Genomic DNA, 17034 nt, shown 5'->3' on the forward strand with positions numbered 1-17034 from the left:
TTTCTAAGTTAAACAGCCCCAAGTGTTTTAACTGCTCCTCATAGGGCAGCATACAAAAAACAAATGTAGCCAGCATACAAAAAAAAAAAGTAGAACTATCTGCCTGCTAGTGTTCCTGTCCTGTCCTGACCTCCCAGATGTGTAAGGCGACACGTCAGCATCGGTTTCCACCTTGTTTCATTTTGCAGGGCCGTACGTTTGCAAGCCACGTTACGTTCACAAACCTTTCTTGATAATCCCAGCTGCATCACGACTGCCAGGACCACAGCTGGGCTGGTTTCCAGTACATCGTGCCAGCAGCATGGAGGTTAAAGAAGCTGAGAAAATTACTGCAGGTGGTCACCGGCTTCTTCCACATTTAAATGACCTGCTCTTTCCCTCAAGGTGTACTAACAAGCCGGGTGCAGGCATCCGTTTGACAGCTGCATCTTAGGCCACTGCAGTGCTTTCTTTGCAACCGTTCTTTGTCCAGTTGCAGACAACAGCTGTTTCATTTAGCAATATCTTCCTGAGAGAACATTAATTTGTGCAGCCATTCTGATGATAGAAACGCCTGCATAGCATCTTTGAACAAGTCTTTTTCATTTCATGCACTGATTCCAACACCCTGATCATACACATATTGCTTCAGCTTAAGTGTCACTGGTTTGGTTGGAATGTTTCTCCACATAATAATGTGTTTAGGACAGGGGCATGAGAAAGCTATTTACATCCTGCAAAAACAGTCTGGATGGATAAGAGCAGAAGAGCAACCTGGTCCATTTTGGGAAATTGTTGGCTATCAAGACTCCAAAATGGATGAAGATGGGAATCGGCAGCCGGTGCCAGACAGGTGGTCATGCTACACCCGTTGTATTTTTAGCTGCGGAGCTAGGGGGGAAAAATCAGTAAACATCTCATGAGATCCATATGGCGATTAGCTTGAAAAGTGAAGTTAGGAGATGGTTTATGTCCAACGAGAAATGGAATTCATTCCGATCACACAAGGTCATTTCCTAGTCTGAATAAGAGCACTGCATACCTACATATGTAAACACACATTCCCTTTAGTTCCTCTTTAAGAAAAACAACAACCCTCCTTATCGTAAAACAGTCGCCAAATGCAGAGCCGCATTCCTCTGCCTACGCATGCCTCGTCCCTGCCTGCCAAAACCGGAGCCGAGTAGAGCTCCTCCCGCTGGGGTTGGTATCCCTAAGCTTGGTCTTCCTCAATAGCCGTAGATTTCATTTTCGACCCAAGCAGACTCTTTGCTTTGCCCCACTCGGTCATTGCACAGCTCGTATATATCGTTGGTGACAAAACCACTTTCATTGCTGGCCAGCGTCACGAATCCGCTCTCGGAGGTGTTGACAGCCATATTCTCGTAGTCTCCGGAGAGGTCGTCGGGAGTGTCGTCTCCGGAACGGCCCCGGAACGAAGAGTTCTTAATGTCCGGTCTGGTCCTGCCTAGATCTTCTTCCGACTGTTTCCTAATGACGTTGTATATCTCCAAACTGGGGCTTGTCTGCCTGTTGGGAGACAGCCAGGTGTCCTGCCCCTTCTTATTTGCTTCCGTCCGCTCTCGTCTCCTTAGTGTGGAAAGAAAGGAAACATATTAACTTCCTCATATAAGGGGCAGATTACAGCTCTCCAGCAAGAAACTAGCATCAATGGCTGCACTTAAAAGAAAGCTACTATTAAAACAACTATTTAGTTATTTTTATTTATTCATATATTTGCAGGCAGAGGATGTAGTGATGGCCACAAGCACAGAGAGTTTTAAAAAGGGGATTAGACAGATTTGTGGAGGAGAGGTTCATCAGTGACTACTAGCCATTGTGACTAAAGGGAACCTCCATAGAATCATAGAGTTGGAAGGGACCACCAGAGTCATCCAGTCCAACCCCCTGCACAATGCAGGAAGTTCACAACCACCTCCTCCCCCCACACCCCCAGTGACCCCTACTCCATGCCCAGAAGATGGCCAAGGTGCCCTCCCTCTCATGAACTGCCTAAGGTCATAGAATCAGCATTGCTGACAGATGGACATCTAGCCTCTGCTTAAAAACCTCCAGGGAAGGAGAGTTCACCACCTCCCGAGGAAGTCTGTTCCACTGAGGAACTGCTCTAACTGTTAGAAAATTCCTCCTAATGTCTCTAGATGGAAACTCTTTTGATTTAATTTCAAGCTGTTGGTTCTGGTCCGACCTTCGGGGGCAACAGAAAACAACTTGGCACCCTCCTCTATATGACAGCCCGTCAAGTACCCTCTCTCAGTCTTCTTCTCTTCAGGCTAAACCTACCCAGCTCCTTCAACCTTTCCTCATAGGACTTGGTCTCCAGATCCTATAGTCAGAGGCAGTCAACCTCTGAATCCCAGTGCCAGGAGGCAACATCGGGAGAAGGCCTCAGCTTCTACAACCTGTTGTTGGACCCCCACAGAAATTGGTTGGCCACCGTGTGAAATGGTGCTAGATCACTGGTCTGATCTAGCAGGGCACTTCTTATGTTCGTACAGCCTGCCTTCCGAGTAAAAGGATTATTCAAGGCAGCTAGCAATCAGATAAAAACCACAATGCAAGGTGAAGTCAGCACAACGTAGCAAAATAAGTTATAACAAATAACAGTGGAGCACACAGCAAAATACAATCCCCCTCCATTAAATACTCTGCCAGGGGTACATTTCAGCTGTAGCCAAATGTCCTCCAACAGCTGCCTTTGACTAGCACCTTAAGACCAATAAGGAAACAGCAGAACATCCCTGCATGGGGCTTTCCAAGACAGCGGTACCACTGCTGAGAAGGCCCTGTTGTCTGTCCTCTGCACCCGCCTACCATGGCTGGGAAAGATTACAAATAATGGACAGGACCATATGGGAAATACCCTGGGCCCAAAGCATTTAAGGTCAAGACCATACCAGTTAATAAAGTGATAGCTACACTTTAACCAGCCGTAGCTTCCAAGCCCTTTTTAAGAGTCCCACACAGAGCACGTTATAGCAGTCTAGTACATAAAAGTTGGCATTGGACTCTGCTAGTATGATCCGCCTTATTATTGTATTAAGCGGAGGCAAAATTCAGTACGAATCTGGCAGAAGCAGGAAAGAGACAAGGTGGTGGTGGGGGAGATGGAAAATCCACTTCCTTCGTTTGTCCCAAAGGGGAACTTGGCCAGCCAATGAGAGGAAAGACCCAAAGCCACGACCAGGGCAGGAACCTTGGCAGTACAGGAACTGGGAGCTGGCCATAGTGCTGAAGTCCATGGACAGGTGTGATACATTCTTGCCTATTTTCAACATGTCACGAAAACCATGCAACACCTGAGACTTCAGAGGCTAATTCCGAGGGCCGTTTCACACAATACGGGACAACAAATAAATGTTTGCAACCACAGGGACCCACTGCCTGCTGCCCCCCCCCACAAACTAGTACAAAGAATGAGAGACAAAATTGCAGGACAATGATTCAGCTCAAACCCACCCCTTTCTGACTATATATTACTCTTCCTACGCACTTGACACTGAGAGACACTGTCCTTCAGTGTTACTCCTCTGAAGATGCCTGCCACAGCTGCTGGCGAAACATCAGGAAAGAAAATACCAAGACCAAGTTTACACAGACCGGATAACCTACAAGAACCAACAAAATTTTATATTTGGTGTTTGTGAGTCTTTCGCTTAACTGTCTAGCTAGTGCAACTTCCGTGAAGAAAGAGGAAGGTGGGAGGGCTGTCCAACAATAAAAAATGGAGACCTCTAAAATTAGTTTATAAAATGAATGACCAAACCGAGTGGGGGCCCAAATAAAGAGATCACCAACTCCAGACCACCAATTGCAGCAAAGTCTTCTAAACCAGAGGGCCAGACGCTCCCAGGCAGCACGGAACATGGGGTGTCAAGACGCTTAGAGAAGCAAAACTTTCCCTCCCCTTTCCAAGCACTCCGGCTCTCCTCTGTCAGTCCACAACAAAGCTCCCGCAATGTAATCGGGAGTTTTTCTGCCGCTGACATCAGTTCTCCTCACACACCCCTTAGCTGCCTATTTTCAACACGTCATGAAAACTACGCAACGCCTGAGACTTCAGAGGCCAATTCCAAGGGCCGTTTCACCCATTACGGGACAACAAATGAATGTTTGCAACCACAGGGACCCACTGCTTGCCTCCCCCCCACATACTAGTACAGGTAGTAGAGCACGTCCCAGACTGTTCCAGCGCGAGTTCAAGACACACCATCCCCTTCTTGTCAAGATTTACACTTTGCATTACCAGCCTGCTCGTCTTCAGGTACTGCGCCTGAGAGCCTGTCTTTTATGGCATGGGAAGAATATCTTAGCACAAGAGCTCCCAACAGGGTGCCCCTAGGCACCTGCCATGTGTTTTCAGAAAGCGGTCAGGGCCAGCAAGGCTTCTGATTGATCAATGGAGATCTGACTGGTTGAGCAGATTGCTAAAAACATTGCTTTGGCAGCAGCAGCCATCACAGCACAACGATCTTCACTGTGTGATCAAAGGTGAGCTGTGGCACCCATTTTGCGGCTGGCTCCACCTCATGCGCCAGCCATTTTGTGGCTGCACCCACCATGCTATGTGGGAATTCCAAAGGTGCCCTCAGGCTCAGAAAGATGGGACCCCTGCCTTAGCAAATACCCTTGTTGGCAGACTGATCTCATTTAACCAACACATGAGTAACAATATCCAGCGGGGTGGTTTGGAGCGGTGGACTCTGATCTGGAGAACCAGGTGTGATTCCCCACTTCTCCAGATGAGCGGTGGGGGCTAACCTGGTGAACTGGGTTGGTTTCCCCACTCCTACACATGAAGCCAGCTGGGTGACCTTGGGCTAGTCACAGTTCTCTTCGAGCTCTCTCAGCCCCACCTACCTCACAGGGTGTCTGTTGTGGGGAGGGGAAGGAAAGGTTTGATTCTGCATTAAGTGGTAGAGAAAGTCAGCATATAAAAACCAACTCTTCTTCTTCTTCTTCTTCTTCTTCTTCTTCTATGAATGTTCCTCAACGTCCATCCTTCCCCATTCCAAACTTGGTTCATCCATCATTCACGTTGCCCTTTAAAAAAAAAAAACCTCACACACCCCTTCCTGGGCCCTGTTGCAGCCCGACACCACCCTGCCCACTTCACACAATCTTGTTGCACTTGCCTCTTTGCGCAGAGCCAGAAGCTGAAGATGGCTGTGATGACCAAAAGAAGAAGCAGGGCAGGGATGCTGGGGACTAAGACATAGGCGAGGCTCCAAAGAGGATCTGGAGGGAAAAAGTCACATTTGTCCTCTTAGTGGAAAAATAAAAAGGTGGTTTACTTTGCAGCACTGCTTGCCAGTTTCTTTTGTACCATACACAATGTTGACTTTTTTTTCATATTAATTTTGGGGAGGGGTGAAAAGCCCACCCAAGAAAGGCCCTAATGAGCAGAGATAACAGTGCATTTTAAACAATCTCTGCCCTGCAGCAAAAAGATGCTTCCGTTTCCTGCAGTAATGAAGGACAGAGGACCATGGCTCAGTGCTAGAGCATCTGCTTGTCATGCAGGAGGTCCCAGGTTCAATGCCCGACATCTGTAACTGAAAGAATCATGTAGGAGGTCATGTGAAAGAAAGACTTCTGCCTGAGACCCTGGAGAGCTGCTGCCAGTCTGAGTGGACAATACTGGCCTTGATGAACCAAGGGTCTGATTCAGTATAAGGCAGCTCAATATGTTCTGGGGAGGGGCTGTGGCTCAATGGTAGAGCATCTGCTTGGCATGCAGAAGGTCCCAAGTTCAATCCCAAACGTTACCAGTTAAAAAAAGGATCAGGCCATAAGTGATGTGAAAAGATCCCGGACAGCAGCTGCCCTTCTGAATAGACAATACTGACTTTGATGGACCAAGGGTCTGACAGTATAAGGCATCTTCATGGGTGAAACCATGCTAGAGAAGGGGGGTACCTTTGGCTTCTCTGACAGTTATATTATTTACATCTTCTTTAATGGGCTCTTCTGGGGGTGCAAACATCGAAGGCTCCGTTACGACATCTAAGAAATAAACTTTTTGGTTAACACTGAGGATTCAGCTGTAGGGCAAAAGTTTTGCATGCAGAATCCCACCTCCCCTGGGGGTGGGGTCAGTCCTCAACAACTCTGGCTGAAAAGGTTGCAGAGCTGGAAAATCCCTCTGCCTGAGGCCCTTCAGCGTCACTGCCGGTCAAGAGTAGCCGGACTGAGCTTTGGGGACCAGGGGTCTGATTCAGGTTAAGGGAACTTCACGTGTTCATACAGGCAGGTGACAATGAGGTATTCATATGGGCAAGGATGCCCTTTTACACCTCTGCCTTTTCCTGCTGCCGTTGTGAGCTCACATTTAAAAGAAAATCAGATAAATGCCCAAACATGGCCATACAGCTGCACACACATCTACTGATGTCAAAGTTACCTGCTTGAGTGGCGTTCATTTCGGAAGTGACGGTTGGCTTTTCTGTAGCAGGAGAAAACACACATACACACACATACATATTTTTTCATACATTTGGCTACAATACCAAAGTGGAACTCCCTGCCCCAGGATGTGGTGATGGCCGCCAACTTGGAAGGCTTTAAGAGGGGAGTGGACATGTTCATGGAGGAGAGGGCTATCCATGGCTGCTAGTAAAAATGGATGCTAGTCATGATGCATAACTATTCTCTCCAGGATCAGAGGAGCAGGCCTAGTATATTAGGTGCTGCAGAACCCAGGCAGGAGAATGCTGCTGCAGTCATCTTGTTTGTGGGCTTCCTAGAGGCACCTGGTTGGCCACTGTGTGAACAGACTGCTGGACTTGATGGACCTTGGTCTAATCCAGCATGGCCTTTCTTACATTCTTATATCCATGGCTACTAGCAAAAATGAATACTAGTCATGATGCATACCTATTCTCTCCAGGATCAGAGGAGCATGCCCATTATATGAGGTGCTGTGGAACACAGGCAGGACAATGCTGCTGCAGTTGTCTTGTTTGTGGGCTTCCTAGAGGCACCTGTGTGAACAGAGTGCTGGACTTGATGGACCTTGGTCTGATCCAGCAGGGCCTTTCTTGTGACCTTATGACCCATGCTTCCTGGGCTCATACGAAAGGCTCCTGCCCTGCAAAATGCTGTTAGTTGGGCTACCTCTTGATGACTTCAGCACTGGAATCCACAGGGAAGAAAATCTTCCCTTCACCAATACTTCCAGTAGCTGGATGCTGACTTTGCAACTCTTCTTCTCTTCTTTCGAGAGTCAAAGCTCCCTTTGTCAGATCCCATCTGGCTCTTGAAAGCTCATAACCCTGAAAATCTTGTTGGGCGCTAAGGTGCTACTGAACTCAAATGTAGCTGTTCTACTGCTGACCAATGCAGATGCCCGCTGAAACTGTCTTCATGGAAAGTGCCAACCTAAGCAGTGTGGCATCCTTCTAAGCCTCCTGACATCAAGGGTACTTGAAGGGCCGTCATAAAGAGGATGGCGCTGAGTTGTTTTCTGTTGCCCAGAAGGTCGGACCAGAACCAACAGGTTGAAATTAAATCAAAAGAGTTTCCATCCAGGAAGAATTTTCTAACAATTAGAGTGGTTCCTCGGTGGAACAGGCTTTCTCGAGAGGTGGTAAGCTCTCCTTCCCTGGAGGTTTTTAAGAAGAGGTTAGAAGGCCATTTGTCAGCAATGCTGATTCTATGACCTTAGGCAGTTCAGGAGAGGGAGGGCATCTTGGCCATCTTCTGGGCACGGAGTAGGGGTCACTGGGTGTGTGCAGGGGGGGAGGTAGTTGTGAATTTCCTGCATTGTGAAGGACTAGTTGACCCTGGTGGTCCCTTCCAACTCTATGATTCTATGATGCAACCCTGCTTAGGATGGGGCTGTTAAGCCCAGTTCTACTAGCATAGGAGGTCCTTATCACTAGGGCCTCTTTTAAGCATCTTAAGTAGTGCCATTTTTCATCCTGTGCCCATAAGGACACAGAACATGGCATTCACTTTCCCATCTCAAAACTCTAGACATTTCCTTTCTTTACAAAGTCACTGGTTCCACGTCACAGGGAGACACTATGTGTCAGGCACATGCCCAGTGAGTCATAGATCCTCCGAAAATGATGAGAAGCATCCCACATGGCCCCAGCCTGGTGTGACATAACACAGGATAAACAACTCATTACCCAGAGAGTATTTGCAGATAAAGTTGTTCTTCATGTTGCATCTGTCATCGTTCCACTGGAACATGTACGGGCCGCCGTCACCGGGAGGCGCAGAGGGCTGGTGATACATCACAACACAGATTTCACTTCCGCAGGAGGGCTCATCTATGTACCAGTTTCTGGGGACACAAAGCAAATGATCTATAGTGAACTGTTTCCCCACCGAGGGCTCTTCCAGGAGAAGAGGAACGTGTCATGAAGCAAATCCATTCACTGCTCCTTTTGGCATTGTGTGCATGCGGGTGTGCAGAGGGGGCTGATGTGTTGATTACTGCCTGGGGTTAGGCAACATGTCCCGTAGTCCCTTCCAGATCTGTCGTCCAAAGCTAGCATAGAACTTGTTAAGGAGTGGGAGGCGTGGATTGTTTATTGCAAAAATGAACTTAATGTGCAAAATGTTAAAGGTTATAACTTAGACTAAGTTAATTTTCCTGTTTTTATTTTTTTTCCTTTTCTAATAACTGTAGAAGGTTTTATAAAGATTTTTCATAAAGAATTAGAAAATAATTGCTAAGAGGATTACGAAGATAAGTCAGAGATAGAAGAAGGAAGAGGGGAAGTCAAAGTAGGGGAAGATGATTGCTATATATAGGTTAGTTTAATTGAGAATTAGAAAAGATTGAAAGGCAATGTTAATTGATTGTATCGAATGTATGAAAAAACAATACAATATATATATATATTTTTTAAAGACTGGGCTTCCCCAAGAACCGGGCACACCATGATGGAATGCAAACCCTAAACAACTTAAAAGAAGAAAACCAAGCACAGACAGGGGTTCTAATCCCTCTCCTGCAGAACTAAACTAAACTAAACCTTGGATGGAACTTTTAACATTTTCTGTTCATTTTCTTTTTAATTTGAATTTGTAAATAAACCAAGAAATTACCTCATAAAAACAAACAAAGCTAGCATAGAACTTGAGCCCTGCCATTACATTAACAATAATAAAATCAGAGTTGGAAGGGACCACCAAGGTCATCTAGTCCAACTCCCTGTACAATGCAGGAAATTTACAACTACCTCCTCTCCACACCCCCAGTGACCCCTACTTTCTCTACCTTTATAAGGAGAATCAAACCGGTTTACAATCTCCTTCCCTTTCTCTCCCCACAACAGACACCTTGTGAGGTAGGAGGGGCTGAGAGTTCCGAGAGAACATAAGGAAGGCCCTGCTGGATCAGGCCAAGGCCCATCACGTCCAGCAGTCTGTTCACACAGTGGCCAACCAGGTGCCTCTAGGACGCCCACAAGCAAGACGGCTGCAGCAGCACCATCCTGCCTGTGTTCCACAGCACCTACCAGAATAGGTGTGCTCCTCTGATCTTGGAGAGAATAGGAGAGCATCGTGACTAGTATCCAATTTTACCAGTAGCCATGAAAAGTCTTTGTCAATGAAGTTGGACTGAAACCCCAAAGCTTCTCCGAAGTAGGAATCCAGCAGACACTTGGAAAAGAAGCCCTGTTCATGACAGCTAATGTTATCACTTGACTTGCTATTACATTTTCAAGGGTTTACCATCCCTATCGAGGACTCACCGAAACACAGAGGAACTTCCATCGGACCACGAGTACAAATTTGGGCATTCGGTGCTGTTGTCGGGGTCCTCTTCTCTCGTAAGCCCAATCCAGAAATCGCCGTCGGAAGCAGAGAGAGACTCGATGATCTTCTCTATCATTCTCTGTTCCGCCTGCGACTCGATGCTCACCAGATGCCCCCCGTCTCTTCTGCACGCCTCAAAGGCTTCCCGAAAGCCCACCCTGCGTGACACATCGTGGAAGTAAACGATCTTGTAGCAGGGTCGCTGGGTCCCGCCCCGGCAGATGGCCTGCCCTGTGGAAAGGGAAGAGAAAGGAGCCTGTTTCCTGGAGGCTGGGAGGAGGAGGCAGCAATCCCTTGATCCGTGAGGGGCTGCATGGGATCTTTCTCAATAATTAAGTCAGTATTCATTAAAAAAACTTCTTTTATCGCGTGTTATGGAACAGCTTAGCCATATTTTTACTTATACTTTACTTATACAGTGAAAGACATCACAGAAGCAAACCATATTTTTACTGTCTTTAAGGAAAATGTGCCGGTGAGGTTCTGGCCATCCCTAGAATCCAGGGTTCTCAGATTAGGACAGGGCTCCCCAACTTCTTACCCGTGCACACCATGGTGCCTGCTGATACCTTTCTTGGTGCCGACCAAGGGTTTCTGAAAATTGGGTAGGGCTCCTGCTCAACAGGGCTTCTGATTTGTCACTGGGCAATGCAGATCCAATGGGCAATGCAGATTATAGAATCATAGAACCATAGAGTTGGAAGGGGCCACCAGGGTCCAACCCCCTGCACAATGCAGGAAATTCACAATCACCTTCCACATACACCTCCAGTTACCCTTTCTCCATGCCCAGAAGATGGCCAAGATGACCTCCCTCTCATGATCTCCCTAAGGCAGGGGTCGGCAAACTCATTAGTCAAAAGAGCCAAATATCAACAGTACAACAGTTGAGATTTCTTTTGAGAGCCAAATTTCTTAAATTTAAACTATATAGGTAGGTACACTGTTTATTAACTTAATAAACTTTAATTAAAGTTTTAAGTCTTAATTAAACTATAGGTACACTGAATAAAACTTGATATCATACTTAATAGTGATCTTATTTATTGATAAAAATTAAATTGTAAGTCCCTGCCATTTTCCCCTCCCCGTCCGGAGTCCTCGTCTGGAGGCCTGGTCTACCGCCATAAAAGCCTATTTGTAGACCTGGCCTCTGGCTGAGTCCCATTGGGAGGCCAGGTCTACCCATTGGCTTTCTTGGCAGTAGACCTGGCCTCCGGAGGCCCATAGAAGCCAATTGGTAGACCTGGCCTCTGAAGGGGGACTTTTTCCCCTCCTCAGAGTCCTGGTCTACCGCCAAGAAAGCCAGTGGGTAGACATGGCCTCCCAATAGGACTCAGCCGGAGGCCAGGTCTACCAAAGGAAGCCCGCACCGCCCAACAGTTGAGCGGGCGCAAGAGCAGGGGCTCCGAACCAAGTTCGGAGAGCCGCACTCAACGGGCCAAAGAGCCGCATGCGGCTCTGGAGCCGCAGTTTTGAGACCCCTGCCCTAAGGTGATAGAATTAGCATTGCTGACCAATGGCCATCTAGCCTCTGCTTAAAAACCTCCAGGGAAAGAGAGTGCACCACCTCTCGAGGAAGCCTGTTAACATTCTTTCAGTGGCAGCTGCCACTATACTATTTGTTTCACTCTCTCTCACTCCCCTTGCCCAATGTATTTGTTAAAGTTACCCCTCTTTTACCCTGCACTTGGGCTTCCTCTGTGTGTGCGGTTCCGCCTCCTGCAGCAGCCATTTTGTGGTTGCGCACACCTCCCTGCGTTGGAATTGCAAAGGTGCCCACAGCCTCAAAAAGGTTGGGGCCCCCTGGATAAGGAGCACATACCTGAACAAGTTAGCCATAATGGGAAGCCATGTAAGTGCTTAACTATCTGAACGTCCTATGCGTGATATCCAAGGCCGTGCTTGGTTTCCAGATCACTCTTCTGGTTGGTGGATAGGCCTCTACATTATAAACTCTACCAGATCAGACCAGCTCCATGCCTGGGAATCCTGTTGATACTGTACAGACTACAAGAACTCAAATTCGGCTCTAAGTACGAGATCCTTATCACATTTAATGTAAACTAGCCAAGTGCAATTTTATTCCTTTATCCTGATTCAGTCTCAGAATTGACATTAGGAACATCTCAATAAATGAGATGTTTATCATCAGCCTATCTGAGGGGTGGGGCCACGGCTCAGTGGGAGAACATCTGCTCAGCATGCGAAAGTCCCAGGTTCAATCCCCAACTCCTTCCCTGGAGGTTTTTAAGCGAGAGGCTAGATGGCCATCTGTCAGAAATGCTGATTCTATGACCTTAGGCAGATCATGAGAGGGAGGGCATCTTGGCCATCTTCTGGGCATGGAGTAGGGGTCACTGGGTGTGTGTGGGGGAGGTAATTGTGAATTTCCTGCATTGTGCAGGGAGTTGGACTAGATGACCCTGGTGGTCCCTTCCAACTCTATGATTCTACGATCCTATGATTTCAAAGTATCAGGTAGTAGGGGAAAGTGCCGTCAAACTGCAGCTGACTTTTGGTGGTCCCTCATGGGGTTTCTAAGGCAAGAAACAAACAGAGGTGGTTTGCTATTATCAGGTAGTAGGTAATGTGAAAGATCTCCACCTAAAGAGCTGCTGCCAGTCAGAAGAGACAATACTGACCTAGGCAAACCATGAGTCTAGCGCAACATAAGGCAACTTGATGAGTTCAGTCTCTCTTTCATCCATTGTACAGTGTGGCTTTTAAAAATGAAAACACAGGGAAAGTAGTAACCACAACAAACTAAATCAGTATTATTACTTACATGATAACCAATGTTGTGGCCAAGTTTATCTGGTATTTAGTTTTACAGAAGCCAAGGATTCTGTTTCAATAAGCCAATCAGACAAGACAATTTTAAGAAGAGAATAGTATAAATATCTCTGGAGAGGTTCCACAAACATTTTCTAAATAAAGAATGCTAACTCTCTGGGGCATATTTCTAAAGCACCCTTTGAAAGACGTTCCTGATTTCCCTTTCTTCCTTCGAGTATAATGCAGAAAATACTGGTGCTCAGTTCCACAGCTCTTTACAGTCATTTAAAAACTCAGAATTGCTACTTCTTGCAGATGACATACAACTTAAAACACCCAACCCAGCAAAATCCATCTGGTCCTCATTTATAATTTGACAGACATGCGGCTTTGAGGAAAGAGACATAGGATGCTACCTCTTCGGAGAATCTGGTCGGCAGCTAGGAAGGCAGCAATGGAAGGAATAGAAAGAACAGATTATTAGTATAAAATTGGCATGGACCGTGTCTTCCGAATCTCCACAGCTAACAGCTAGGCTGCTTCGGAGCAGTATAACCAAGTTTTTGCAGCCGCTTGGCACATACTCTGTGTTTTATCAGAAGTTATTTCTAGCCAAGGCAGGGAATATAATAATGTGGTCGATCACATTCCAGCACTGCTACAAGTCATCTGTCCAACTAGTGATCTCATTCTAACGCATATTGGAAATAAGTCTGAATCTACAAGTATTTCATAAGCAAGTCATTAATTTTTAAGGGATTAACCATGAAATGGATACCGCTACAACAATAATCTTCTCTCTAGAACATCTGCACAAGAGGAAGTTTTAGTACTGGGATTAAATACTAGAAGCCTACATTCAAATCCCTGCAGAGAGAAGACTTACATGTTACACAGCACACGGATAATACCGGGAACAGAAGAAGAGTTGTTTTTTATATGCTGACTTTCTCTACCACTTAAGGGAGACTCAAACCGGCTTACAATCACCTTCCCTTCCCCTCCCCACAACAGACACCCTGTGAGGTAGGTGGGGTTGAGAGACTGTGATTAGCCCAAGGTCACCCAGCTGGCTTCATGAGTAGGAGTGGGGAAAGAAATCCAGTTCACCAGATTAGCCTCTGCCACTCATGTGGAGGAGTAGGGAATCAAACCTGGTTCTCCAGATCAGAGTCCACCACTCCAAACCACTCCACAACGCTGGCTCGCTGAATAATGAACAACTGTGGACATGTACAGAGAAGAAGAGTTACATGGTACCCAGCACACAGATAATGCCGGGAATAGAAGAAGAGTTTGTTTTTATACGCCAACTTTCTCTACCTTTTAAGAAGATTCAAACCGTTTTACAATCTCCTTCCCTTCTTCTCCCCCAACAGACACCTTGTGAGGTAGGTGGGGCTGAGAGTTTGGAAGGAGCTGTGACTAGCCCAGGATAACCCAGCAGGCTTCATGTGTAGGAGTGGGGAAACCAACCCGGTTCACTGGATTAGAGTCCGCCGCTCAGGTCGAGTGGGGAATCAAACCTGGTTCTCCAGATTAGAGTCCACTGTCCCTAACCACTACACCACGCTGGCTCTCCATTGGCTCACTGGCACCTGGCCCTGACCATTTACATACATGCATTTATTCTTCACGCTTTTTGTATTTACTGCAGAGACTTCCAGGAAACACTTTATGAATCTGATGGATACCATCTATAATGGTTCTGCGGAGGGCCAGCATAGTCTAGTTGTTTTGGACCTGAGAGCCCCCCATCCAAAGCCCATTTCGGCCAACGTGGCCACCTCTCTGTCTTGGCCTCTGTTTCCCCTCCGTAAAATGGGGACAATCACGCCATGCTGTCTGTTATCCTTACCCAACTCTTCGGGAAATGATGCAAATGCTAATTTGAAACACAAATGGCAAACACAGCTCAGCTCCCAGTCTGAGCATTCGGATGACAGGTTTTTCCAATCAACCCACTAATTTCCTTTGGAGGGGGAAGGACCAATGCAACCACATGCCTTGCACATAAACCACACATACCATCTGTGCGACTACAGTCCACCACATCCAAGACGCTGTCTCCCTCTAAGTATGATAGTGCATTGAAACCAATGCATATAGAGAGGGAGGGGACATCAGTTTTGTCCCTGGTTTGTAAGCACGGAAGTCTACGCTCCGATTTCAACATTGAATTTTATTCATTTATACCTCAATTCTCCCCAGTTGGGGACCCAAAGAGACTTTCACCATTCTCCTCTCCTTCATTTCATCCTCTTTTTTTTGCAAAACTGTCCTCTTTTTGTGAAAGTTTTCCCAGAGACACGCACCATCACAATCCAGAAACACGTCAGGGTGTTACGCGTCTACCCATCTAAAAGCCCAGCACTTGCAATGATTTGACCACGTTCAAAATGGTCGTCCCAATGGGTCAGTATCTAGTCCTCATGAATGCCAGAAGAAAACGTGGGAATGCCCACAGTGTTCAAACACCAAAAGAAACAAAAACCTCTTGAAAAGATTTTCAATCCAAGAATCTAGAATGCATTACTACATCTGGATTTGTATACCGTCTACATGGTTTTGAAAAAAGACCTGTAAGAGAGAGTGGTGTTAGTGAAGAAGAGGCAGAAAATGGAGGAAAGCTGACTTGGCAAGTCTCCAACTGGGGAATCTTTGGCTGGGCTTATTTTCAGACCCCAGCCACACACCCAGAGCCATGAGGGTTTATTTAAGGGGTGCATTTATAACGGGAGAGAATGCCTGAAATGCTCTAGTGCTCTATAGTATTGGCACGAACCATCCAGCCGGCCGTATACATTTCTGGCTAGTCTGCACACTAAATCATCTCGAGCGTTGCAGAAGGAGCAACACTTTCCACACCGGTCTGGCAGCCAGAGCCTCATTTGTCACAGCACTCCAGGAGCCAGCTGCCTGAAGTGACTCCGCGGCTGCGGCAAGGCACTCTGTGCAAGCTCAGAAACCTGTCACTCTTTCTTGCCAGTTCCGACGGCCACAGCCGAAAGCAAGCCCTAGACTTCAACCCCGGCGCCCCTTCGGCCCAGAACCAGAGCGTTCTGCCGCCACATGCCACAACACATGAAGCTGCCTTCTATTGAATCAGACCATGGGCCCATCGAGTTCAGGATTGTCTGCTCAGACTGGCAGCGGCTCTCCAGCAGAGAGAGGACTTTCCCATCACCTCCTGCCTGATCCTTTTAACTGGCAATGCTGGGGATTGAACCTGGGACCTTCTGCATGCCAAGCAGCGGCTCTACCACTGAACCACCGCCCCTCTCCAAGGCTCTTCGGGGACTCAGGCTGGGGTCTTTCACACCACCTACCTACCCCCTTTAACTGGAGGGGCCAGGGATTGAACCTGGGACCTTCTGCATGCCAAGCAGCGGCTCTACCACTGAGCGACAGCCCCTCCCCTCCCCTCTTTAGAGCCAGGAACGAGAGTCAGCACATGAACCCAGGAAGCTGCTTTCTACTGACTCAGACCCTCGGTCCATCAAAATCACTATTGTCTACTCAGACTGGCAGCGGCTCTCCAGGGTCCCGGGCAGAGGTCTTTCACATCATCTACTGCCTGGTCCTTTCGACTGGAGATGCCGGGGATTGAACCTGGGACCTCCTGCATGCCAAGCAGATGCTGTACCCCTGAGCCTCAGCCCCTATTTAAGCTGCCTTATACTGAATCAGACCCTGGGTCCATCAAGGTCGGTACAGTCTTGTCTACTCAGACCGGCAGCAGCTCTCCCGGGTCTCGGGCAGAGAAAGGTCTTTCGCATCCCCTCCTTGCCGGGTCCCTTGAACTGGCGACCGGCCCAGACGCCCCAGCAGCCCGGCTCGGGGACCCCAGACGGGCGGCTCCCCACTTTTGCAGCGGGGCAAACGCGGCGGCTCGGACGCTCCGCAACTTTTGGCCCCGAGCCGTCCGCCGCCCGCCCCGGGCTTTGCACGACGCCCCCGGCCCGCGCAGGAGCCTCCAGCCTGGACCCGCTGCAGGACCCCCGCCCTGGCCCGCCCGACTCCTCCGGCTGGGGAGGGAGAGACGCCCCCGCCGCCCCCCGGCCCGCCAGCCGCCCCCTCTTGCCTCGCAGCGTCCCGGAGGCGGCTTCTCCGACGACCACCAGCAGCAGCAGCCCGAGCGGGGGGCTCCGCATCGCGCCTCCCGCCGGCCGCCTCCCCGGCGCTCTGGGCCAAGGCGAGCCGGCCAGCCAGCCAGCCGGGCAGGCAGCGGCTCCGCCCCCGGGCCGGGGGCCAGCCCAGGCAGGGAGGGGCTTGGCACAGCCCCCCACCCAGGCCCCCGCCTCTCCTCCGCCTCCTCCCGGCAAGCCCAGCCTTCCCCGCAGAAGGGTCCTCCGGGGGACGGATGCCAACTCGGCATGGGAAGTGCTTAGAGGGGAGGGGTCTCCGCGGGGTCTAACGCCGTCGAAGAGCCCCCCTCCTCCAAAGCCGCCGGAGAAAGATGCCTGTCGTCTGGAAGCC

The 17034-nt window shown here is 48.4% G+C and overlaps 1 protein-coding gene across 1 annotated transcript; it reads right to left on the minus strand.

The window, feature by feature from the left end:
* Positions 1–1200: 1200 nt before the first annotated feature.
* LAYN (layilin) lies at positions 1201–16709 on the minus strand. Its single transcript, XM_056860849.1, has 6 exons — positions 16346–16709; positions 9714–10047; positions 8136–8293; positions 5920–6006; positions 5136–5238; positions 1201–1569 (listed from the first exon to the last, which is right to left on the minus strand). The coding sequence occupies exons 1-6, from the start codon at positions 16707–16709 to the stop codon at positions 1209–1211; spliced, it is 1407 nt and encodes a 468-aa protein (XP_056716827.1). The 3' UTR covers positions 1201–1208.
* Positions 16710–17034: the final 325 nt, after the last annotated feature.

Source organism: Euleptes europaea, chromosome 14, assembly GCF_029931775.1.
Source record: "Euleptes europaea isolate rEulEur1 chromosome 14, rEulEur1.hap1, whole genome shotgun sequence".
Taxonomy (NCBI): domain Eukaryota; kingdom Metazoa; phylum Chordata; class Lepidosauria; order Squamata; family Sphaerodactylidae; genus Euleptes; species Euleptes europaea.

Excerpts from the sequence above, each read along its gene's own strand:
- LAYN (XM_056860849.1), bottom strand. The coding sequence starts at position 16,709 with ATGCGGAGCCCCCCGCTCGGGCTGCTGCTGCTGGTGGTCGTCGGAGAA. Across the intron at positions 10,048-16,345 it reads TCGCCAGTTCAAGGGACCCG|CCTCCAGGAAACAGGCTCCT; the intron begins GCAAGGAGGGGA and ends TCCTCCTCCCAG. Across the intron at positions 8,294-9,713 it reads GGAAGTTCCTCTGTGTTTCG|AAACTGGTACATAGATGAGC; the intron begins GTGAGTCCTCGA and ends TTGTGTCCCCAG.